The 25,168-nt window shown below is 44.9% G+C and overlaps 1 protein-coding gene across 1 annotated transcript in view; it reads left to right on the top strand.

Moving 5' to 3' along the window:
• LOC128153911 (sodium/hydrogen exchanger 2-like) overlaps positions 1-25,168 on the top strand; it is a 32,142-nt gene that overhangs the window by 3,329 nt on the left and 3,645 nt on the right. Inside the window, exons 4-11 of the mRNA XM_052813841.1 lie at positions 4,721-4,938; positions 8,494-8,690; positions 13,688-13,777; positions 15,683-15,753; positions 16,934-17,098; positions 17,793-17,907; positions 19,228-19,362; positions 23,807-23,873. Of these exons, the coding sequence (XP_052669801.1) occupies positions 4,721-4,938; positions 8,494-8,690; positions 13,688-13,777; positions 15,683-15,753; positions 16,934-17,098; positions 17,793-17,907; positions 19,228-19,362; positions 23,807-23,873 (1,058 nt within the window). The remainder of the gene's footprint in view (positions 1-4,720; positions 4,939-8,493; positions 8,691-13,687; positions 13,778-15,682; positions 15,754-16,933; positions 17,099-17,792; positions 17,908-19,227; positions 19,363-23,806; positions 23,874-25,168) is intronic.

Raw genomic sequence — 25,168 nt, 5'->3', positions numbered from 1 at the left:
TTCACACATTACACATCAATGGTAATAGCTGCGAGTCACAAGCAATCCAGATGACTACTGCTGGGCAAGCTTCCGACGGCTGATCCGTTTATGTAGGTTATTGAGGAATGTTTATTTGAGCTCCATGGTTTTTGTTTGGAAACCCTGAACGTTCAAGCAGCGAGATGTCTAGTAGATTTGGCAGAGGCAGAAGAGGCTTTCTTGGCATGTTTTGTTGTTTTCCATGTGTGGGCTAGACAAAACCAACATTTGAAGAGCTCCAAGGAGTATTTAGTCGACTCCTCGGAAAGGTTTGGTCTCAGTTTACAGCACGTCTGTTCTAGCATCTTCCTCCTCCTCTGCACACCTTGCCTACCAGCCGGCTTTGGGTGGTGGCCCCACGGGCGTGCTGGGGCAGACCTTATGGTGACGGAGCGAAGCGCGTGGTGGGGTGGGAGTTGGGAATCCCCTGCAGAGCTGAAGCCTGGAAATATTCCTACTGGTTGGGAGTGGAGGGCTCTAGTGGAAACCTCTGCTTTGGAGATTCTGACTTACCGCCACAAGTTCAGACACAGCTGACAACTTTGGCTGGTCTCCTGAGTTGAGGGTGTCATCCATCTCCTCTCCATCTCCAGTAACGCTGGAAATCTGCTGACCAATTTCAGCCAAAGGTGTCGGAGATCAAGATTTCAAAGGTACTAAAACCAAAACTGCTTGCAGTTTACTACAGCAATTCTACATAGTCCAAAAAAAAAAAAAAAAAAAAAATCTGTGAATGCAACCCAATCTGCTAAACAGCTCTGCAAACATTTTTTAGTTAGATTTTTGAAGAACACTTTAGAGTCCTGGCAGGTTTTCTCTGTGAAGCTTTTGTACAACGAGGGTACAGCAACCTGGGGCAGACAGGGACTGCCCGGCTCCGGCAGCCGAGTCCCACACTGCAACAGATCCCATCTCCTGTATCGCCATGCAACTTTTCGGATCAGCAAAGTGAAACTATTTGTTTCTTTAAATTCAGTCTTTCACAAATTGTAACTTATAGATAATACAGTTAATTTATTTTTCTTTTTATTGGGTAGATCTTTCAATCAAATGAATAATTTGGGGCCAGATCCTTCAGTTTTAAGAGAGGTAATTGAGCTTCATGCTTACCTCGTTGTGCGTTTTCCTTGCAGAGCAGGTGCTGAGGAAAAAAAATAGATACAATAATCCTAATGGTCAAAGAAAGCTCACCTTGGAAAGCAGAGACAGATGAAAAACAGAGTGATCCAGTCCTTCAGGTTTCTGTGGGCTGATATCTCTTGCATTTGGTTCTCCTACCTAAACTAAGTCAGCTGGTGCTGAGGAGCACAACCAACTATTTTATATTTTCCAAAAGACTACAAAGTGTGCTTAGACTGCATTGATAGCTACAGTGTAAACAACTGTAAATCTGATCATAATGAAGATAAACATAAAAAAAATTGTCAGGTACCAGCTAGACACAGGAGTATCTGGGAGATCTATTTTAAAACTAATGATACTTCTTTGGATATAAACCATTCCTATTTCTTGCAGATTTTGTTTCCTCGAATGGTTAATAGGAGCAATATTCTAGCATTACTGAAAACAATTCTAGCTTTGGGAATAGGTAAGAGAAAGCCTATTTATAGGAGCGTAAGACAGAACAGTGAAATAAATAGGCTGCATAATCATCATAGAGCAGAAAACATTCAATCCTAATGGTGTCTACTTCTATCAATCACAATCTACTGTACCCATTATGGAACCCATTTTCTATTCTTTTGAATAATGCATTGTTTCTAAAGCAAAACAATTGCAAAGGCAGCTGATTCCTCCACTGCTGGTCTTATAATTGCCAAATTATAAATACCTCTTTTATATATCTTCATTTCAAACAATTCAGTCATTTGTGACCAGGGAATACTGTATTATAAGAAGCAGATCTTGGCAGTTTGTTTCCTTGAAAAATAATTTGATTGCCAAAAAAATCAATTCTACGTAGTCCAAAAAAAAAAAAAAAAATTAAAAAAATCTGTGAATGCAACCCAATCTGCTAAACAGTACTGCAAATGTTTTTTAGTTAGATTTTTTCTTTTTTTTTTTTTTTTTTGTCCCCTTTGTCCTAGTGGCAGCATCCATCTTTGAAGTTGTGACAGGACAGGTCAAGTTTATTCCCTCTCTGTGAATCTGGTGTGAACCCATACCCACTCTCCAATAAGTGTTCCCAAACCACGGTTCTGGAAGTCACTTGCCCATAAATACTTGTTGGATTTCTTAGTTTCTAGCTGGAACTATTTTACCCACTATTTATTTATTGAGGCAGATGATACAGAAGAATTTATTATTTTCTTTTTAGCCCGTGGTTCAATCCCTGTTGCTCCTTCTGGCTCAGTGCTTTATGCAAGGTGGGTCAGTCTAAAAAGGATAAATCAAAAAAGACCGGTTTCAGAATATTTTTAAGTATTGATGCATTTTCTTAGGAGATGAAAGATGTGAACTCAAACAACATTAGATGAAAAAGGGATTTGAATCTTGGTCTCACGCTGCTGGATAAAACAGGATCTCTTTCCCCAGGAAGAGTATCATGGCTTTTCTAAGTCTGACCTTTCATAACCTGTGCCTTCACTACAAGTCCTCTCCCTGAAGCCCAGTTTTAATTTCAGACAAACCCAACCATTTCTTCCTCCTTCAAAAAAAGTATGGGTTTTTTCATGGCAATGAGGAAAAAAAAAATAATTGTTATTTGAAGTGAAAGAAATAGAAATGTGTGTATTTGTTGGGGTTTTTTTTGTTTGAATGCAAAGCCCATTAATCAGTAACTCTCAGTGGGTGGAAATGCATATTCATTTGAAAAAGTATTTTTTTTTGGTCTAATTTCTTATTTGTTGTTCCAGCCAAATATCTGATAAGTATTTTCCCATAATAGTGTTGCTGACTGCCTTAGTGCTTTACGTAGAGCAGAAACGAATGTAGGTGTTGTCCATTCCTTTGTGTCTTGGTCCAGCAATAGATGCCGAGTTGTGGCAGGGGAGATGTGCTAGTGATTCCCTGGTGAGCCAGGAGGAAAGGAGCCTTACTCTGCTTTCGTTAGCAGCGGTGCAGGTTAGGAGCAGCAATGCAGTGGCCGACGGTGTCTTCCTGAGATAAATAAATAGCTGTGGAGGAGAGAATCGAGGTCTTTGGTTTCATACAGGTTATAAAACCACAACCAGAGCAGAGTCAGCTCTGCCCAGCCGCAAACTGTCCTGTTTGCTGCGGCCGGGGGGCAACCTGGGTTTTTTTCCATCAAAGCCCAAATAATGCAAAGAATCTCCTTCGTGAAATTCTGGGGTTAAATATGATGCTTTCACTGCAAAGCAGTAGTTGCACGGCTGTTTTCTGAATAGCTCTTAGCTGAGAGGATACATTATGGATAATGTGCTGCGGAGGCCACCACCTCTCTTAAACACTTATTTGCATCTATATGGGTCACTTACCTGTCCTGGTCACGGCTGGTGTTTAAAGTCAGTCTGCCAGACCCAGGTGTACTTCTGCAAGCCAGGGATCTACTTCTCTGTGGGCTTGTCTGTATGTGATAAAGGTAAAGAGAGTTACCAAGATGTCCCCTGTGAAAGGAATTTTTAATGCAATAAAACTCCGTGTAGATGGCCTTACCAAATACCAATGGAATCAGATCTCGGAAACGTAAAGCCATTTTGCTCTTGCTGGTACAATATTTAGAACAAAAACATTTCTGTCCAGGTTAAACTGTAAAAAATGGAGCTTTGACTTTTTGAGCACTCAATTGTTTTGACCTTCTAAGATTGCTGGCCTGAAAATGTATTGATTTGAAAAGCTGATGAATTAGACTAACCACATGTACCCTGTAACTTGAAGAACCAATTATCCATGAAAAATTGCAAGGCAGAAATTTTAGTTAGTGTTGCACACTTCTGAAGTGACCTTGGCTATGCAATACCTGAGGAGGTCAGATGTTCTGACTATAGCAACAGCATTTCTTGGCTCATTGTGCAGCCTTATGAGTGTGCTTGAGCATTTTATTGTCTCTTGGTTGCATGGAGTCAATGGCTTCCAGGCTGTGCCCAAATAATATATAGTGCAAGTCTGGTCAGGCTTAGGAATATACAGTGTGAGGTACGTCGTATGCTTGAGTTTCTCCAACTTAAGATTAGCTTTCATCCCTTGGGTGGAGTGCAGCATTTGGTCTGCTCTTAAACTACACCAATTCTGAGTCCTACAAGAATCTGCTGTAGTGACCAGATATCAGCCAAACTCACAGAAGTCCTATTTACACATTTCTCAGCATGAGAAACAAGTGTCCCATTCCCTCAAAGTCTTTCTCTCATCCGGGCAAAATAGGTAATGTGGGCTCCTAAGCATGAAACTATTCAGCCCAGATGGTAGGAGTGTGGGAAAGTTAAAGAACTGAAAACAGTGTATTGTGATGGGAAGAGCTGAGTGTAGTTAATTATAGGTATTGCTGTGTGGCTATGATAAATGCAATAGACTGTGAGTTGTTTATCTGTTAAAAAGCAGATTTGGATAGTCTGGTCAACATATATGGTATCTTATTGTCCTGGTGGGCCTCCTGGTATTATTGGACTGATGTAGGAAGTGAACCACTAGCCAGTGAGATGTCTGAAAACATCTAAGACTTGATGAAGCCTATTTTTTTATAAATGACAATGTCTCGATTTTGTGTGCTTAAGTAGAAAAAATTATTGTTTCATTTTCTCAGCATCATTGCTTGTGCCATGGGCATGAAACGTTACGTGGAGGCCAACATCTCTCTGAAGTCTCACACCACAGTCAAATACTTCATGAAGATGTGGAGCAGTGTTAGCGATACCCTCATCTTCATCTTTCTTGGAGTTTCCACCATTGGAGAAAATCATGAGTGGAACTGGCCATACATTTGCTTCACTGTCATTTTCTGTCTCATTTGGAGAGCACTAGGTATGATGAAATTATAGACATTTTTTTTAATATATATTATTATTATTATTTATGGGAGTGAACAACGTGATTCCATTAAATGAGAGAATGCTCCTGTCCCCACCATCATCCTTTCTCTGCTCACTCTGTATGTGTGGTTATCCCAGATGTGAACACAAGGACTGGTGCTTCCCTCCTCCATCACTTGCTCAATAGCGAGTTTTGCATTTTACTGCAGTTTCCTAGTCTCTGCACTCAGCATAGACAGCACTGGTGCTAAATAGAAATTCTCACAACATCTGTTTTATTGATATCTCTGTCTTAGCCTCTCCTTTGATTGCCGTGATCTCCTCTTCCATTTCAGCATATCCTCACAATAGGAGGGAGACTGTAAGTACATAGCTTGGGATCAGAGAGCTGTCTAAAAGCATGGGGCCTCTGACTGCATATTCTGAATTGCAGAGATTTAAGGGATTTAATTCATACCAAGTTTGTGTGCAGCAGCATCCTTAAATGGGCAACTGGAGGAACCTTCAAACAGCTGTCCCTGGAGATGCTGTTCTGCTTTACAGAAGAGCAGTAAGCTGGGTAGATAAGAATTGGGACCTAAAATGTGAGGATGCTTCTGCTCCTACTCAAGAACTTCAGCTAAGGACTAAGAATGACAGACTTGCACAGAATCAGGGAATTGCTGAGGTTGGCAGGGACCTCTCGAGAACATCTGGTCCAAACCCCTGCTTAAGCAGGGTCATCTAGCAGGACTGTCCGTACGGCTTATGATCATCTCCATGCACGGAGACTCTACAGCCTCCCTGGGAAACCTGCTGCAGTGTCTGACCAACCTCACAGTAAAAAAGTGACCAAGACTTAGCGATAACAAGGAGAGAGCTATGCATGAAAATACTCTCCTGATAATTGCAGCTAAAGATAATCTTCTTGAGATCAGTCACGATGAAAACCACTGAGTCAAAGGAAGTGAACTCAAATTTGATAGACACTTCAAGAAATTGCTTAAATAGGATAGGCCATGATTAGCAAGACATAGCAGAATGGGTTTTATTAGCTGTTAATACATGCCAAGGTTTGTTTTAATAACTGTGCGCTATAAATGCACTTGGAAACATGCTTATTAGTTGTGCATACGTTCAAATGTTTTATTATGATTAAGTGGTTTTCCTTTAAATTATTTGCTCACATGAAAGGAAGTTCTGAGTGAGTTTATCTTTTTTTGGTTCAAAAATTCTTCATCGCAGTACGTAAGGAACACAGTAACATTGCAGAAGCAATCTGAAAATCATCTGGCTGTCCAAACACAGCTCTTCTGACTGCATTCTCAAATTATGCAGCACATTATTAGAGAAAGGCTCAGCACTGCAGCCAGGAAAGAAACCCCTCTTTATATTTCAAATCCCCCTTGAATTAAATAAGAACACACAAACCAGGGCTGAAAAATCATCTCGCATGTCTGATCCTGAATAGGGTGCCCCTTTTCTGCAGCACCTTCCTGGAGAGCCGAAGGTGTGCCGGGAGGATGGAAGTCAGGCAGGGTGCTGCATGAAGCCGGGCTGGGAAACTCCTGCCTTGGAGATGGTGGTTGGGATTAAATCCTGACCTGCTCAGACCCGTCCGACAGCTCTGGACGTGCTTGAGGCACTGATCCAGAAATGGGAGGTGCCCATAGAGTTTGCTTGCAGGAATTTAGGGACTTTTGGGGTTGACAGCACTGGGGTTAGTATGTAAGTTGTACCTTAGTCCTTTATTAGACCCTCGTAGTGCTCTTAAATGAGAAATGATTCTGCTGAAGCCTGGGGACTGGAATTGCTTTGCTATAAGAGAGGTCATCTAAAAAGCAAAATAATTAACTGCATGACAACGCTAGTATTCTACTGTTATCCAAGCACTGGGGAGTTTTCCTTCTGCTCTTTTTCAAGGTGTATCTCCAGAAGAAAATATATTCTGTTCAAAATGATTAGTTGTATGTCATCTCTTGGAGCAAACTGGCCTTGAATTAGTTTAGGGAATGCTAATAGTAATTTATGAGGAAGGATTAAATTAAGACAAAAGCCAGGATATCAGCTCAAGTAAATTTTCTGCCTTTAAATCATTGGTACTGCCTGAGCTTACAGCAGCTGAAGATGCGATCTGAGGTATAGTTTCATTGTTTTTTGTTTTTGTTTTTTTTTTTAAAGTTACAAAGAACCTTGAAACCAAAGTACTTCACATCTGCTGGTCTGGGCAGCAGCTCCACGGTGCTCAGGGGATGGAGAAGGTGTTGCAAGGTTCAGTTAATTGAGTTCCCTATTCCTGAACATCTGCAGCTTTTTGTTTTCTTCCAACTGGCCTGATGTGCAATCAAAGTTCAGATATTTTTAGTCATATGCATGTGAAGATGTTTGATATGTACAAGTGCACTATTTTTGACATTTATTTCTCTTACAAATACCCTTTAGAAAAGCAATAGTGATGGAGATCCAGCTAATTCCTAGCAAAAGTCAATGACAGTCTGTGTCATCAGTTCTCAAAATGGCCATTAATCTTCAGGAAATAAGATGTTCATCATATCTGTTGGTATTAAGATCACGGCTTACTGATTTAAGGCCTGACTTTTTTGTACCTTTCCGCATCTGCTTATGTATTTGCAAATGACTATAAATTACATCAATTGCTGTGTCACCTTATGTAGTCTTAAATTCACACAGTATAAATCTTTGAGGGCAAGATTTGTGAAGAAACAACATTAATGCCGGCAGAATAAATATTTAGAGTGCCTTGGCTACTGCTTGGAAACTTTTGGAAATCGGAGGGTAACTGGTGGCTAAATTATTGCTGATGGTTTGCCTTGAGACAGTTTATAATCCAAGCAATTCAATCATTTGTTATCATCAATTAGAATAGATCAATTAATATTTCAATTCTCAGAATCTGGCTCTGTATCATTATAGCGGTAGATGTAAAATTTCAGCTGGCACGTGACCATAGGATTGCCCTAAAAACTTTAATTAACTACCGTCAAAATAGATGTGCTAGTACATCCTATGCTGCCAGTAGTTATTGTTAGTTCAGTATTTAGCTGGTGCTTAACACGGAGTCACCAGGTAACGGGTACGGTCTGGGGAGCCGCAGTCATGGGAGCGGGATGACACTAAAACTCCCCTGCAGAGTTCAGAGTCCTTCTGAAGGAAACTCTGGTTTCCCAGCTGGACTGTGATAAGCACAAGGCTGAGTTAAAAACCAAGAGAATTTGATACAAGATGAGCTACCTAAAATTTTGTAGTTGTACAAACCCCCAGAACTGTGGCCAGTCAATAGTGTTTGTCATCCCCCAAATCAGAAATGTGTTGGGGATTGATTTTCATCTGGACAAATCAAATGCAAACCTGTCGGACCAGGCGGTGGAAGAAAAGCCATTCTCCAGTGGCATATTGGGAATATACTACCTTGGGCCCTGGCCAGTTCCTCGTGGTTGGTGTTTACCAGTTTAGTGATGTTTTACTGTAAAATATATCATAAGGTCATGAGTTTTATCTAATTGCTCTTTTTGTTTGATGTGCTCCCATCTTCTTTCCTGCTTTTCAGGGGTTCTTGTGCTGACTTTCTTTGTGAATAGATTTCACGTGAACACCATCACCAGCAAAGACCAATTCATTATAGCGTACGGGGGTCTCCGAGGAGCCATTTGTTTCTCTTTGGTGTTCTTGCTTCCTGACTTTCACAGAAAGAAGCTCTTCATTGCAGCAACAACTGTTGTCATCCTCTTCACCGTGTTCGTACAGGTAAAAACAATCTTGGTGTCACCAGCAGATGTAAATAATAAGCACCATTTTTTTTCCAGACAAATAACCAGTACTAAACCATTAGGTGGATACAAGGATTTACCATTTATTGAAACTTTTCCTCCATCAAGTGGTTGGCATATAAAAATTTAAAATTATTATTGAAAGAGGCAGAAGGCGTGAGAACGTGTCACACGTTCGTGAGGTTGACTAGCAGCTGTTGACTTACAACATCTGCTGTAGCATTTCCCCTGATAACTTGTCTGATCTTTGATCTGGTCCATCCATATTTGTGTAGCAGTGGTGAAAATTGTGAAGAATGATGCTGGCATAGGTTTCCTCTCTGAAGTAGTGCTTTTACGTGTTTTATGCGAGAGCAAAGCCGACACAAATCAGCCTCTACAACCAGTTTGCTGTTTGAGCAAGGTAAGAACCAGTTGTTATCGTAGGCCTTGTCATGAAAAGAAATGCTGCCTGAGCCATGCAGGAATGAAGGTCAGTTTTCCTGATCCCAAAGGTGAGAAGACGGAAGATACTGGAGATACTCCAAACCCTCTGAACATGGGCAGCAAGAATTTTAAAAGAGGTTTATGGTTTGGTCATCTCAGTTTTGGTAGTTCACAAGTGGGACAATTTAAAGGGGCCTCATTTTGAAGGAGTGATGACTTATCATTTTCTGAGAATGAGTTCCATTTTATTGGGGCATCCAACAGGGGAAGCAACAACAGTCACTAGTTGTTTATCAAAATGTTTTGTATATATGCCCGAGATGTGTTCACATTCATGCAGCAAAGCAGCTGCAGTAATTTTATGATGATGCAGCAGGAAGGGAATTTCTTTAACTCTTCCACCGGAAAAAAATTTTGGGTGTGTTACTTGTTATAAAAGCAAGGAAAATCAGAAGCAAATAAAAAAGTCATAGCACGTTTTATTTATTTGCCTCTCATTTTTCTTTTGTAACTGATCCCTAAGCCCTGTTGCTACCTGCTTTCTTTTTCTGCCCTAGTGATTCTTGGGCTGTTTCCTACCCAGTGGGGAAGCTTCTGCAGGCGAGTGCAACCTGCCCACATCAGGGGGTGGCTGTGGATGTGTTAACCCCCCACTGCCAGGGTAGGGGACAGAGGTGGACCCTCACAGCACTGGTTGCTCTGAGATAATTGGGTTTATTGTTGAAAGCACAATTTTTTTTTTTTTTTTTAAATCTTTTTGAAGACTGATTTCTGCTGTGGGTGTTTTTTGCAAAGCCCAATCCTCTAGAAAATAGGCCGTAGGAGCATCTGTAGCTTGAACTGCTTTTGGGGAGCCCATGGGAGCTACCACATCTGCCCCTGCCTGCAGTTACGTAGTGGGCAAGTGGGCAAGGACCCAGGCTAGCCAGCCTGCAGCTGGGACAGGGGCACAACTTGGTGCTGGTATTGCTCTCCTTACTTAACATGCTTTTATTTTTCACGGATTCTGAACGAGTAGCCCCCCGGGGGTATGATGGAGAAGGGTTTTTCTTTCCCTTAGGCACAGGCTGAGGAGTTTCTGGGCTCCAGGGTGCAGCGCAGCCCTGCTCGGGAGCAGGCAGGCAGGCAGCAGCTCCCGGCATTGCCCTGACATCTACTGGTAAAAGAGTTCTTGCAGCTTTCCGTGGGATGAAGATTTTGGCTATCTCTCCTTGCTCTTCTCTGCCAAGCAGCAAGCCTGTAAGGGTGAGGCTCCTTGCGGGGTTTCTCTGCAGGCACCCCTTTTCCTTCACCTCGCAAACGCTGGCATGTTTGAAGTAGGATGTGGTGGAAAAATTGGGGTTGTCTGGTCCTGAAGTGAGCGAGGCTGATGTCTGTGCCAAAAAAGTTCAGAGTGGGTCTCCTCTGAACCCATCCCTAGGGCAAGTGGGATGGGGGGGCTGGGAAAGACGCCGTGCGGAAAAGGGATATTAATGCTCAACTCTCCTCTGCGCCCACCTGCTGAAGCAAGTGGGATGGGGGTCTGGGAAAGACACCATAAAGAAAAACTCCCCGGGAGCTCCCGCTCAAGGGCGTGAGGTCCGTGCGGAGCTGCTGAGCGGGGCTGCCCACCTCCTGCCCTCGGACGGAGGGAGCGGAGCCGCTGCGGAGGCCGTGGGAGATGGTGGGTCACGGTGAACAGCTGCCCAGTGGCTCCGTGGCTGAGCATCACCCCCGCAAGAGCAAGGTCCTTCCACTTGGCCTCCCCGACCCCCTCAGGTGGGGGCGTTGGGCAACGTGGAGGGTTGGGGTTGACTCTCCGCTTCCCCACGTCCGCCTAATCCACACCACGAGCTGAAAAAATGGTCAACGAGTCCGACGTGCCGATGGGCGCGGAGCCGAGACCCGCAGGGCAGCTGGACTGGGGGCAGTTTTCAGCCTGAAAGGAGAGAGCAGGGGCCAGGGGTGGGGGGAGCGTACTTAGGTGGAGGTTGACAAGTTTTAAGATGCAAATGCGGGTCAGAAATTGAAAAGATACGGTCACTAGGCACGTCCGCTCATGCAGAGACGCTCTTGAGTCTCAGACAAAGGTTGTTCTAAGGCAGCAGCTCCATTCTGCCGAGGCTTCGGAAAATCCTTCCCAGGACCGGGAAAAGGGCTTTTGTGTAAACTCAAAGCTCAACTGGTGATGTCATCCCCATGCAAAAGGGTGAGAGTTAAACAGGGTCCCCCGTGGGTACGTGTCGGCAGGGCGACCCCTTGACCTTCAGCCATTCAGCGGGAACATAGCATCTATAAAAACAGACTTTGCTCAGGCTCCAGATACCTGCAGTATTGTGTAGCTGAGGCCACCACGAGAACAGGGGTGGAAAAAAAAAGGAAACTTGCTGAAAAGCTGAACTGCAAAGATATTACTGTAGCTCAGCACAGAAAACATAGGTAAATAAAGCAGAAGCAGGTATTAAGATGAATCTTCAGAAACCTGGCTTTGCAAAGGAGTCCTACAGCTTCTGAAGTCCGTTGCACTGCTGCCAGCCACATCGATGGATGCAGGACTGAAGAGTGACTATCTTTAATATCCCAGCTTCTTGCATGGTGCATGTCACGTTGGGTGGAAAGGACAAGTGAAATATTGGCTACAAAACAGCTTCTGTGGATAGTGGATTCTTTTGTTGTCGTTGTTTTGTGCGATAAGTTTTCTTTATGTTGACAGTGATATCAATACAGGCTTCGTGGGGGGTGTCTGTGTTAAGATAGGACAGAAACTAGGGGAGAGATGGTTTGGGCTCTTTTAAGCTGGTAAAGGCCAGCAAGGCATCTTGTCAGAGCACAAACCTACTTCATTTTCTTGGAAATCCTGACCATCCTGTCTGAAAAGCCTCATGCTGCACAGACTAATGACCAATGTGTAAGCAGTTGGGCTTGTCCATACATGGGTCTATCAGTGCATTACACAACCCAGGAAACTCATCTATTTTGGCCTAACTCAGTTGCATAAGGCTCTTCCCACAACAAGCCTGGTTAATAATTTTGAGAAGGTCGACTGAGCAGTTGTCAAGTCCTCAGCTCTTCCAAGCAGGCCTGGATATGTGCCATGTAGACCAGAAAGTCCTCCCAGGAGCTGTGGGCTTGTCTGGAATGTCACAAAACCCCTCATTGTTCTGCGTTTTAGTGCGGTTTAAAAATGAAATACCATGTTCTCCATTTGAAGTTCACTCTCTCAGCCTATTGGCCTCTGACCCCTTCCATGAAATTGTTAGCAAATATAATAATTGTGAAGAGGATTTTTTGTTTGTTTGTTTGCTGCCTACACTGACCCATTAACTACTGGATCGCTGGCGGTAGAAAAACTTTGTGTGAGTCACGATAAAGCCATCAGCATTGGGTGATGCACTCCAGATGAGTTATCCCTGGTGGGTGGAGGAGTATCACAGGGGACTACAGGTGTGTTGTGAAATGATACGTGGCCTGAAATGACACGTGGGATTCCCACAATGCTCCCAAGGTCAGGAAGGGCCAAAGGAATCCAGGTGTTTCTAAATTTGGGATTCCTGGTCACAAAACTCCAAAATGCCACTTCAAAATGAAAACAAATGCAGCTGATTATCCAGTGAAGGCAAGAGACCAAACTGCATAGTCTCTACTTAATTTTTGTAATATCTGTTATTTCTGAATTTTTGAGTTTTATGTTATTTGCTCTGAATAGCGATGCATTTTTTTATTGCTATTAGTTATTAAAATGACACATTAATTGTTTCTGTAATTAAAAATGTGTTCAACTCTCCTCTGTGCCAGCATTTGTGACATTCAGAAGTCATAAACATCAGCTACTCCATCATTTTTGCTGTAAACATGTCCTAGAAAAGTCATTTCATACCAAAGCCAGACTAAGAAATGCATCACAGCAGCATTTTAAAAGTTCTCTCATGAGGCTTAAAGGACATTAAAACTCTTCCCTTGACCCTTCCCACCAGGTGGATACTTTGATTAGTAAACTTAGCCACCGACTGGCCACCAAAGATCATTGGAGTAATGATCCGTGACATATAATACTCAAAAGGTTAGCAGACAAATGCTGGCGGAGGCTGCATGCTGTGAAATCTCAAGGACTGTCATCGTTTCAGGCATTTGAATTTTGAACGTTTCAAGCCCCTTTCCATCTGGTAGGCTACAAGCAATAGTAAGCCACAGGCTTGACCTTGAAATTATTGGTTGGCGTTTTGTGGTCTTTGAGATGCCAGATGAGGAGAGCGGCCCTCTCTGCCTACCCCCAGCCTGAAGCCTGCACGTGAGCTCCCATTCACAGGCTACTACCACGAGCGAACAAAATATTTGGCTTATAGTTGGGAGAACAGAGTTTCTAGCGTTGTCGAAGCTTCGCAGATTTTATCGTGCTAATAAAACCGAGCAGATGAGAGGGCTCTAGCTCAAACAGCAGGTCTTGTTCTGGCAAAGAACAAGGTAGCTGTGGCTCCTACCCACGCTGGTGATTTTTGTTCCAGTGCCGGTACCACTTAGAACATTTGATGCAAAGAAAGGCTGATTTTTGTCTTTGTGGTTATGCTGCAGGGAATGACCATCCGTCCTCTCGTTGACTTGTTGGCTGTCAAGAGGAAAAGAGAGAGTGCTCCCACAGTGGGAGAGCAGATCCATATTCGGGTAAGTGATGCATCCATCAACGCACGGCCAGAGCTTTCCGATATGCTTTGCCGATGCGGTGTGCCTCCAGGGACTCTACAGCCCTGCAATTGTACCTGAATCCTCTGCAGGTCAGTCCCTTTCCAGTTTTAAAGTGTTATGCGGCTTCCTAACCGTGGGTTATTATTTACGTTGGAATAGCACCCATCACCACCATCGGTTTGGATATTTTTGCAAAAAAAAAAAAAAATTTAGAAAAGGGAGGGTAAGGTTAGCACTCCATTGGAGGGAACCACTAGAAGTGCCCCATCCCTGGCAGTGTTCAAGGCCAGGTTGGATGGGGCTTGGAGCAACCTGGTCTAGTGGAAGGTGTCCCTGCCCATGGCAGGGGGGTTGGAGCTGGATGACCTTTAAGGTCCCTTCCAACCCAAACCGTTCCATGATTCTAAGTCCATAACCCAAAGGTGGAATTTAGTTCGCCTTGCTCTCGCCATCCAAATATATGCTTTTCTAGTTATGGAGGACTTCTTCAGAGAGGGGGGCAGCTCCATGAGAAAGCAGGGTGTTCTGCACACCTAGCTAAGGCTTTGTGTTTGCATCTGCATCCAATGTAAAATTATGTTTCTAAATCTAATTGTTTATGCCCAGTCACATTTCTGTGGGTATAGCTCCTCTGGGAATGTTTTTGTCTTCTTTTTGGGTGGCTAGATATAAAGACATTAGGTCTGAGGACATTTATAAAAACTGTTTGGCATCCTCACAATTAGGTTGTATTACAGGGCTTTGTCTAAGGTTAACAGAACAGTTCAATAGGCTGAAGAGTCTTTTCCTATCATCAACAGAGAGTATTTTCTTCTTTTGTTAGTGTGTGAATAGTAAATCATCCCTGGAAATGTATTTATTAGGAAATGTGAGCTGAAAATGGCTATGTACCAATTAAGTGAAGTAGAGAAGGTAACAATGCAGATAGTTGGAAATCAGGGACCCAGAAGCAGCTTTCTTCCTCAGATTTGTTTCTCCATCTGGATAGTCGGGACATTCTTGCTCACAAAAGTGATGATCCAGGGGGTGGTGGTGGTGTGTGTGTCATTTGCTGGTCCTCACACCATACAGCTGCTCGTAGCAATGTGAGGACTCTAAACCTGTACCAGGCTGCAGGGCCGAGTGAACCGCTCTGAAATTTTTCTGCCTCTGACCCCACAAAATTTTTTTTGAAAAATGAGGGCTGGAGGAAGCTTCAGGGACATTGGTAACTGAGTGTGGAGGGGCATTGACTCGCAGTAGAGCAGAGCCCTCTCCCAGTTTAGAGGTGCCAGTAGGAGGGAAAACAATTTGGGAAATCACAGAGATTTAACTTCTAGGTGGAAAAATCAACCTGTCTGGAATTGTTAATATAATTTTAAACAGTAATAATGTTTTTGTATAAGGCACAATATGGCCAATGATTTCATGTCGTGTGGGAAGTGTCTGGGGGAAGGCAGTATTTATTATTCAAGTCAAAGCATCATTTGTACGTTATCTACATCTATATCCTGAAGATACCGATCTCCTGAGACAAATTGGCCTCAAAACCCTCAATATGAGCATTTCCTGCTTTATCAAGGGCCAATATGCAGGACATGCAAGCCATCAGCCATCCTGTACATATCATAACGAGCAGATCCACGTCCCTCAGCGATTATTCTTTGCTCGCACAGACCTGAAAGCAAGCAGCCAAACCACTTATTGTACTCCAGAACCGAGGGATACTCGCGGATGCCTGGATGGGGAATTAGCCCGACATCCCCTCTTCTTGTTTACCGGCGCTGTGTACTGAGCTGAAAGCATCTCCTGTTTTGTCTGCTGGCTTTTGATGTTTGCTGACTGAGTTCATCACGTATGCAATACATGCAACCGGTGTATAGCAAAATCCTCTCTTCTGTTTAGTTCTTGGATCATTTGCTGGCTGGCATTGAAGATATATCTGGACACTGGGGACAGTATTACTGGAAAGACAAGTAAGGATTTGCCGAAATACAACTGTGTACATGTGTAGAAAAAAATGAGGCTGGTTTCTATTCCCTAAGTTTCCACTGCGGGCAGCTGAGCCTTGTTCATCCTTGTGGCACCAGGCAGGTGACAGAGGGGCAGCTTTTCCTTGTCCAAGGCGAGACCAGGTTCTCCGGGCACTTCCCTGCTTGTAGGTCACCTATTGTACTTCAGCCTAAAAAGACTCCTTTCTCCTCTCCTGTCGTGTCTGTCCCTTCCTGGCCAACGAAATCTGCTGGAAATGAAAGGGCCATGCCGGCACGACACACAGCTCGTGTGGCTGCAGGCTGTCCCTGCCTGCAGCGGTGCTGCCCGTGTCCTCCTGCCCGTCTGGCCGTGTGGGAGCTGAGGACCCCAACCCAGTGTGTGCCCAAGTAACTGTACAAATATGAGCTTGCAGCACTCGGAGGGGCAACTGCTTGTTGTGGACTGACAAATTATAGAGGATCTCTGCAGCTTTCCGTAGCAAAGTGCTCAATTTTCATTAAGTTCTGGTAGATTGTACACATAGGAGATTTTTTTTTTTTTTTTAAATACAAATAACATAAAATATACCAATAGCAATCTACCAGGTTTAACTCCTTGGCTGTGCAGATACAGGTGCAGCTAACTTCATGGTAAGGACTCCGAGTAATGCAGCTGGCAGGGATTTTCTTAGGAATGCCGGTGCTTGGAAGTGCCACTAGAGGGTATGGGAATCGCTGCTGCTCAGGAGTGTCCTGGCTCCTTGCTAGCAGGTTTGTGAACAGTATTTGATACCAGCTAGATCTTTCCCAAACGTTGTGCTGCATTTGAGCAGAAAGCGAGAGGAAATGGCTCAAGAGGGAATCTGGAAGTGTTGAAAACTGTTGCATCCCTTGGGGCTACCGCATGTGCTTGTAGCACTTATGGTAGAGTTCATGATAAATCTGGTACTTTGGGGAGTTTTTATTGTATTTGGCAAAGTTTTAATATCTTAGCTCAGGTGCTGTAGTGCAGAAATAATTGAGGACTGATCTCTGGGACTGTTGGTTTCTGGAAGGAAGGTAATGGAATATAATGGAATATGGGGCAATCGTGGACTATGAACCTGCTGGCTTGCTCAGGTCCATCTAGGTGCTGGGGAGAGGTGGGAGGAGGCTAAGCATGTCTTGTTTTGTTCTCAAACAGGTTAGAATATTTCAACAGCAAATACCTGCAGAAGATCCTGCTTCGAGAATACGACCAGCCAAAATCAAGTATCGTGCTTCTCTACGAAAAGCTGGAGCGGAAACACGCCATTGAGCTGGCAGAAGCAGGGCAGCTGGGTCATGCTCCGTCTCATCCATCCTTGCTGTAAGTGCTCCCCTGCGGTCGTCCCCTTTCTGTCACTCCTCCCAACCCTCCCACCGGAGGGAACAGTTATGACAGGCTTTTGCAAACTTCTCTGCCTCCTCTGCTCTTCCCTGCCGGGCTATCCCATGGGAAGGAACAACATAGCTCAGACAAATGCAAAGGAAACACTATTCAAAGATGAGTAGGTGGGCATTAAAAATGATCAGGTTGGATGAGCAATCTACTGGCATTGATGAACAAACAGTTTCTGATCTTGTACATGGAGGCTCACCTGTATTCCTCCCAGAGTTACGCAGAAACGGTGCTCTGAAAAAGAGGCTCTTGCACCCTTTTTTGATGGCTTTGCACCATTAGGCATACTGAAGGAACCGACAGTGAGAACGAGCATCGGCTGAGACGGCAGGGTCAAATATTTGCATGTCAGAATGGCCGTCTCGTCTCTCGCCGATGGCTCTGCCCTGCCACAGCTCCCCACAGCTCTTTTATCTACCAGGGAGCACGTGGACGGCACAGCTCTGATGCAAATACCAAATGCCCCTTCCACGGTGACCTCCGTCTGCAAGGATTAGCTGTTGGTCACGTCTGCTGGTGGTGGTGGGATCCGAAAGGGCTGCTGTGAACACTGGGCTTCGGGGATGCACTGGCTGTGCTGCTGTGCATCTTCCAAAATAAGGCGTTCTCATTTTCTTTGCAGCAACAACGACAGGACTGTCAAAATAGACAAAAAATTGGAGGATGCTCTGAATCCGGATGTCCTGGAAAATATACAGGAAATATTGGCAAGGAACCTGTACCGAATAAGGAGAACGGTATAACTCTTCCCTCAATCTGTATTTTAGATGTCCAATAACAAAAGTTATCTCATTTATCCTAACAGCCTGAGCAGATGTTATGAATATTTACATAATTACTAATGATATCTCTTTGTGAGCAGAGAATAGTTGGCTGTGTGAAGCCAGATCCAGTTTCCAAGTCAGTGGCACATTTCTGTTTGCAGCATGACAGCTTTTGAAAGGTTCACCCAGTCAGCCTATAATTTCGTGAAGTATTTTAGGCATCAGTACCCAGAACCAGAAAGGAGAAAGGAGGAGCGCATGGATCTTCAGGCATCAGGTTAGCAGATCCAGCAGTTGCAACAGCTCCTGGTTACCTGCAGGGCAGAGCGGGGATGGGGTTATCCCCATAGGAGAGAGCACAGTCAGTGAGCTGCAAGTAAGAATTACTCTGCAGAGGTTTTAAAGCCGCTCGGCAGTTTTGCCATGAAACTGGTACAACTGGTAAATAACATAGAAACCACTTGCTGTTTACAGAATAACTCATGAATAATCTGTCTGAAGCTTTACACAGCACCTAGGACTGTGCATTGTAATTGCTGTTCACATGGTGATACATGGAGCCTTATCCTTAAAATCCACCTAAGCCTTTGTTTTATGGATTACGCACGAAATACTGAGTCCTTGGGGATGCGGCTGGTGCGGGCAGCTCAGCACAGAGGGATCAACCACCCCCTCCTGTCCCTCTGCTGAGCCAAGAGAAGCAAGCAGATAAGGCTGGGAGGAAACCTATAGAAAAAGTGAACAGGATGAAGATGAAGGCGTACCTCTTGTTTGCACTGACTCCTGCCTAAATCCAGCCTCACCCCTTGTAGCGACAGAGTTATCCCAGCTCCCACTGATGTTAGTGGGAGATTTAAGTTTGGTTGGTTTAAGGCTTCTGAAGGAAGATGTATGGTTCCTGTTGATTGCATGATTTCTATATGAAGGTGGGGCTGGTATAAAATATTGGAGTGCTGGGCAGAGGCACTGAGGCTGAAGACGCCTCGAGCAGAGTAGTTGCGCTAGGTCGGTGTGTCACTGGACCGAGAGAGACGCATCTCAGTCTCGTCGTTCGGTGATCGCTTGGGCAATTTTGCGTAAAGAAGCGGAGTTTGGAGTCCCATCTTCCTTCCTCGGCTCTTTCCCTCCATCCCCACCTCTCATACTTGGGTGGATCAGTTTATTCCCACAACTAGGCGGGATGGCTACAGGGGGGTGAAGGACCCTGGAAGATGCGGGCACTAGCGAAGGGATGCGGCTGCGGAGGGAGGGTCGGTCCCACCTCCAGCAGCGGTCTTCTGGTGCAACGTGCAGGGGCCGGCGTACAACAGGCACACTCTTCCCGGCGAGTCCGAGCCCGTGGAGCACGCCAAGGAGATCCTGATCCTCCGGCACAAGAGCCTGCGGGTGGAAGCGAGCGGAGGCGACACGGCCAGCTCCGGGAGGGAGGTAAGAGGGAGCAGGGAAGGCTTGGACCTGCAGAGAGCCGTGCACGGGCTGCTTTCTCTCTGCAGGCATAACAAGCACTAGGACTAGTGCTGTTTATTGCTGGTGGTATTTCCTTTTAAAGACAAATCTCGTTGCCTTAAATTAAAAAAAAAAAAAGTGTGTCTCAATCCTAAATTGCATTCCAGTGAGTAGGAAATACCGAGGGGAAAAAAAAAAAACCCCACCCAACCAAACTCCTGACAAACAAACGAGCCATCTTGCGTGCAGCGCTGTTCAGTGCTTTGTGAACACAGGCTTCCATCCATCCTAGGAAAGTTATTTACTGAGCAAATGTTATTAATAGGGCTTCAGTCTGTAGATCCAGAGGTCTGGTTTTTCCATGTTTTCTTTTCTGGGAGATTTCATCGAAGGAGGGAATTTGGTTCCCCCATTGTCAGCTGTCCAGATGGACTGTAAATATTTGAAACTCTTTGGTGTTTTTTTTCCCCCCAACTCTTTTTGCAGGGACAGAAACATTACTGTGAGCTTTCTTATTTATTCTGGAGGCAAGTTCTTTGTTTCTAAAAGCAGCTACGGTTCTGGGCAGACTTGAAGAAAGTAAAATAGAGGGAAGTGTTGCGTACTGGATTCCTGGGAGAACCACTTTGAGTCCAAATTTACTGCTGGCACAGCTCTGTGTCAGTTCCTGTTCTGAATTAGAGGAGAAACAAGGTAAATACTATGTCTGTGCTGGTGAAGACTTTTGCTGACTTCTTTGGAAAGCAGTGAGAGAAGCTGGACCAACATTTCCCTGTGGAAAGACAAAATGGTCCAGGAACGGTGCATGAGGAGCAGGCTTGGTCTTTTCAGTTTCCCCCATCCTCTGTAACTCTTACACTAGAGGAAAAGCAATTAACCCTCTGCCCCTGTATTTTGCTCCAAACCCCCCAGGGCAGCAGCAGTAATTGCTGAGCTGTCCCTAAATTTTACCCACTTCTCTGAATCTTAGGTTTGGATGGTTTGAGCTCGAGCACTGTCCAAGTGCAAACTGTGGTCTCTAATCTGGCCAGCAAGGCTCCATAGCTGAAGAGAACAGAATGACCTTTTAAAAAAGAAATAATTTATCCTCTTTATTTAGATAGTAATTTTCCACGACAGCACAAGAACTCGGGACTGCCGCAGGCTTTCTTCCACTCTGATTTCTTTGTTCAAATGCCAGTCATTGAAAAGCCCACCGAGAACGGCAGTAACGCACCAAATGCCGCCGCTTCTCAGCCCTTCATTCACAGAAAGGTGTTCCGGCTCTTGCAAACAACTTAAAAGATTTAATTTGATCATTTACATGCTGATTGGTACTTACAATTCAAAATAGATAGGCAAGAACATGGCATGTTCCTGTAGAACATTTGGTATAATTAAACTTCAAAAGAACAACATCAAACTAGGGCTGATTTTGAGCACGACGTTACATACTTTAAGGACATTTGATTGTTAACCCTTGCGCTCCTGCTTCGCCCTTCACTGCTGCTCCCATTAGGTACTGCGGTGCATTTGGTAGGAAATTTAGCACCTTTGGGAAGACCGTTTCTCCTGTTACCTTGAATGCTTACAGCTGGCCTTTCAGAGAACAGAATATTTTGGGGGGAATTGCAAAAGCAGTAGAATTCACTCTGCCTCTATACTGACTCATGGATGGGGGCTAATGCCCTATGGGGGTGGCGAACGCTCCTATGGATTATGCAAAATGCCAGTTTGATGCTGAATACTGCTGTCTCATAGAAGTCATTTGTTGGTGCTAGTCACACCTCTTTACGGCAGCTACTTTTGCTTTGCGCCAGTCTAAGGGAAGCAGATGTAAATACGGAGAGCTGATTCCAGTGACATCTCTAAGGCTGACTCTAAGCCCAAGAAGCATCCCTCTGCACCCAAAAGGAAAAGCCAGGCGTCTTTTTGTGATCAGCAGCTTACCTGCTAATGTTTTAGAAGAGCTGCCTCATTTTACTGTGAATAGAAATAAGGCGATAGCCCAAAGTGATGGGATAATATTCTAAAAGAGCCCTGGAATATTAACACGAGGTGGGAGGGTGGGTGAATGCTGTTACTTCACGCTGTAGGAGGACAGATTGCGTAATTTGTCAGCAGAAAGAAGGAACGCTGTGCTAAAAAGTAGATTTCAGCCCATTAAAAGCAGCTTAATATTTTAAATTTTGGGGAAAAAATTAAGCCGCTCAGATTTACTTTCATGCCAAGTTGACAAGCAAATGGCATTTTCCTGTTTAAAAAAAGCAATGAAAGAAAAAATGTAGCTAGTTAGTGTTTGAGATTTTTCTAATTGTCAGATACTCCATCTTTTGTAGTCCCAAAGGGAAGGGTTTGGCCTTCCAGGTTTTGAGTCAGCAAGAAAAAACTAGATGCTCTCATGCCACACGTTTTTCTATTCTGCGTTTCACCACGAGATGGAAGCATTACAACTGTGTTTGCAAACCCAACAGGAAATCAAGGAACTGCGAAACAAACTTCAAGCAAAGGGCCACCGAAACCCCTCTGGTGCTGGTGAAACGCCTGCACGTCTTCTATTGCCAGTCTATTTGAAAAAAGCTTTGGCGGTACATTCAATCAGTTAGCTGTTGCGAGCTGAGTGAATAATTAAGAAATCCCTTTGGTTCAGTAGAAACGCTGCTTTTTCTGCTCGCTGGCTGGCTGCATATATATTTTTCTTTTTTAGTGAAGTTGGTTAGTCCTTTGCTATTAAAATATGAAGCTGTTGTAGCTCAGTTAGATTCATCTCATAATTTATTAGGTGCTGGCTGGTCTTTTCCCCCCGTATCAGCCACCACAGAATAAGGTATGCGTGGAAGAGCATCTTCCTATAGGTCTGGGGCTCCACCAGGCTGGGGAAGAGCCAAGAGCGAAGTTCATCTCACCCGATGGACAACCCATCTCCTTCTGCAGTCGGTGTGGAGAAACCGGTGCCCTCGCCAGGACAGGCACCGGTCCGTGACCAACCCCAGGCTTCGGCCGGGGCGAATCACTTCTTCTCTCTAACCTGGGTGGCTTTAGGTGCCTTGGGGTTCTACTGCACTTGAGGTCTCTCCCTTTGCTTTTACAGTCGTGCTGCGTTAGACGCCCCTGCCAAGGAGGGGTTGCAGAGTGAATAGGCAAGGCTGGGAAAAGAGGTAAGAAAAGAACAGTCCTCATCCCTCCCGAGCCAACGGTGCAGGTTAAATGATTTACACCGGGCAGAAAAAACCTTGGCAAGCCTACGAGGTGACTTCAGATCTGAACCGTAGCCCGGGGGATTAACTCCAAGACTATCTCTTTCCAGCAGAAAGTTCGCCTTCCTCCGCCTAAGGACAAAATTCCTTCCGAAGGCTGCTGCTTCCTGGAGCTGTGCATCACGCTGGCTCTGAACGCTGTCCGGATTTTGGGCTTGCCTTATTTTAGGCAAGGATCCAACACAGAGTACGCTGGCAGGGCGGTTTCTGAGACCCAGAATAGCTTTTATTTACCACCGAGCACCCAGAAAATCCTTGCACCTGTAGCCAGGCAACTTCGTCCTCTTTTCTTCTGCCAAAACACGAGTACACTCCCCCAGAAGGAGCTTATTTGGAGCTGCCTGTAAGCCATGTGCGTAAATGACATACTGCCTTTGGTAATTATGTCGGAGCCCTTTCATGGAGCATGCTCTGAGAATCGTTAAATGCCCCTGGGAATGGCTTTCCAGGGAGCCGGGCGCTGCTGCTGGAGCTGGGAAGGCATTGTTATTAAAATGGTCAATAAAAGTGCGAACAAGGGATGGAGGGCATCGGTCCTCGTTAGGGGAGGGAGGAGAACGAACCGAAACAAAACAGAAAACTAGGCTGGGAGGTGTCCAGAGTTATTTTGGCAGTCTGGGTTTCTGGATCGAGGTGCCAAATCACAGCTGCGTAAGAGACTTATTCCCAGTTTACAGAAGCACCGAACAATTCAGGCAGCATTGTGCTACCTGTTTTTTTTTTTTTTTCTTTTTTTTTTTCCTGAAGGGTGGAGATTAGCGCTGGAGTGAAAGGACAGGGAGCTCGTTAGTGCAAGCTCGTTACCTGCCTCCTTGGCCTGCAGCCAAGGTGGGGAAGAACCAAGGTGAGAAACGTCCATGTCCTGGGGACGGGCTTTGCCTCCCGCACTCATCCGCCCCGTCCTCCCCGCTCCGGGGCTGCTCCTTCCCATCCTACCTGCCGAATCACTCCTGGAGAGCTCAGACCTCTTCCACCAACTCGAAACAAACCAGTGTCTGTAAATATTTCCTGCCATCTATTCGGCCTATTTTTAGCAATAGTTCTTTTTGTTTTTCTTGGCAAAAGTAAAACAAATGGAAACGGAGTCCTTGGGGATTGCAAATGGCTTGTTTATGAAGCAGGAGTGTCATTAACAGACTTGCTAGCGGTTTTCATAAATGCATTAAAGTGCTTTTCTTCCTTAATCGCAGAAGGATGACTCCTACTCAGCGCAGGGCGACTCCGGCCCGCAGCCCAAGCTGTGCCGTTCCTTCACCGGTAAGCTGGGGAGCCGGTGGCCGCCGGTGGGGATTTCCTACCTCCCTTCCTCACCCTGCCCCATCCCATGGGATGACCCAGCAGGTGACAGGGGAAGGATGTGCTGAGGTCCACGGCGTGTCCGTTGCGGGGCTGGGATTTGGGAGATAGCCGAGGCGAAGCCTCCCGCCCTCCCTACCTCGCCGCGGGAAGCTTCGGGCTGTGTGTCGCGGGCAGGGCGGCAGGGACATCGCTCCGGCCCCGGGGGACAACGCGGGGTTCCTCAGATGAGCATCGTGGCCGAGCAAGCAGAGCCGAGAGCCTTCCCGGCCCCGGCGCCCCATCTCAGCCCGACCCGAGAGGAGATCCAGCGTGCGCTGGGATGCACGGCTGGTGGTGGAGGTGCTCCAGGCAGCTACCCGGGGGCAGGTGCTGGGAACCATCGCAGTGAGAAGCGTGCCCCAGTCCAGGCGTTTGACCTCCGTATTACCCGTGTGCTGCAAGGGGCGCGTGAATTTACCCAGAGTTTTCTTGCCTCCCGTATCCAGCCAGGCAAGCGTTTGAAACTGGTACCGTTCTCCGTATTCCACCAAGCACTAAGTTGGTTGGCTGCAATTGCAGATCGTTCTGCCTATGGTGATGCTAATGCATAAACTAAAAACTTATAAAAATGAATGATACTTCAAAACATGAAGTTTGTGCCCAAATGCTTTCCAAAAATTAAGTTCTATTTTTTTTTTTTTGCTTGCTAAGTATTATTAAAATGCATTTTGAGTGGCCCATTAGCAGCACTGTCTGCTTTGAATATCTGTTACAGAAAGATTAGTGTCTCAAGACCTCACGTTTTTCTAAGCCCAAGCTCAGTTTTTAGATAACTGAAAGCTTAGTTTTCACACTTAAAAAGAAAGGTTTAATATCAATGAAGCCTCACACAAAGTATAGCTGGTCAAAACTGTAGACAGAGTCATTTTAGCCTCTGAACCACATGAGATGTTCAGTGGGAAACTGGGCACTGAATTTTTACAATACTTGGCACAACACCTCTTAGCACAATCACATCTGTAAAAGTGATGCTTGAAAAGATTCAGTGTTTGTTGAAAATAATGAAAAAATAACGTTGCCTCGCAATATGGGCTGAGATAGGTTAAGGGGCTGGGTCTAACATTAATGTACAGAATATTTCTTCATTACATATCTACTGGAAAAATATTTAAGAAGCAAGAAAATTTCCTTTCAATCTCTTTGTGTCCTTCTATTTCTAATGTTTTCTTCCTTTGTAATTTTCTTTAACTAGTTAACTGAAAACTTGCTAAATA

This window comes from Harpia harpyja, chromosome 18, assembly GCF_026419915.1.
Source record: "Harpia harpyja isolate bHarHar1 chromosome 18, bHarHar1 primary haplotype, whole genome shotgun sequence".
NCBI classification, from domain to species: Eukaryota; Metazoa; Chordata; class Aves; order Accipitriformes; family Accipitridae; genus Harpia; species Harpia harpyja.
Note: the sequence above shows the minus strand (reverse complement) of the source record. Positions and strands in the feature narration are given on the sequence as shown.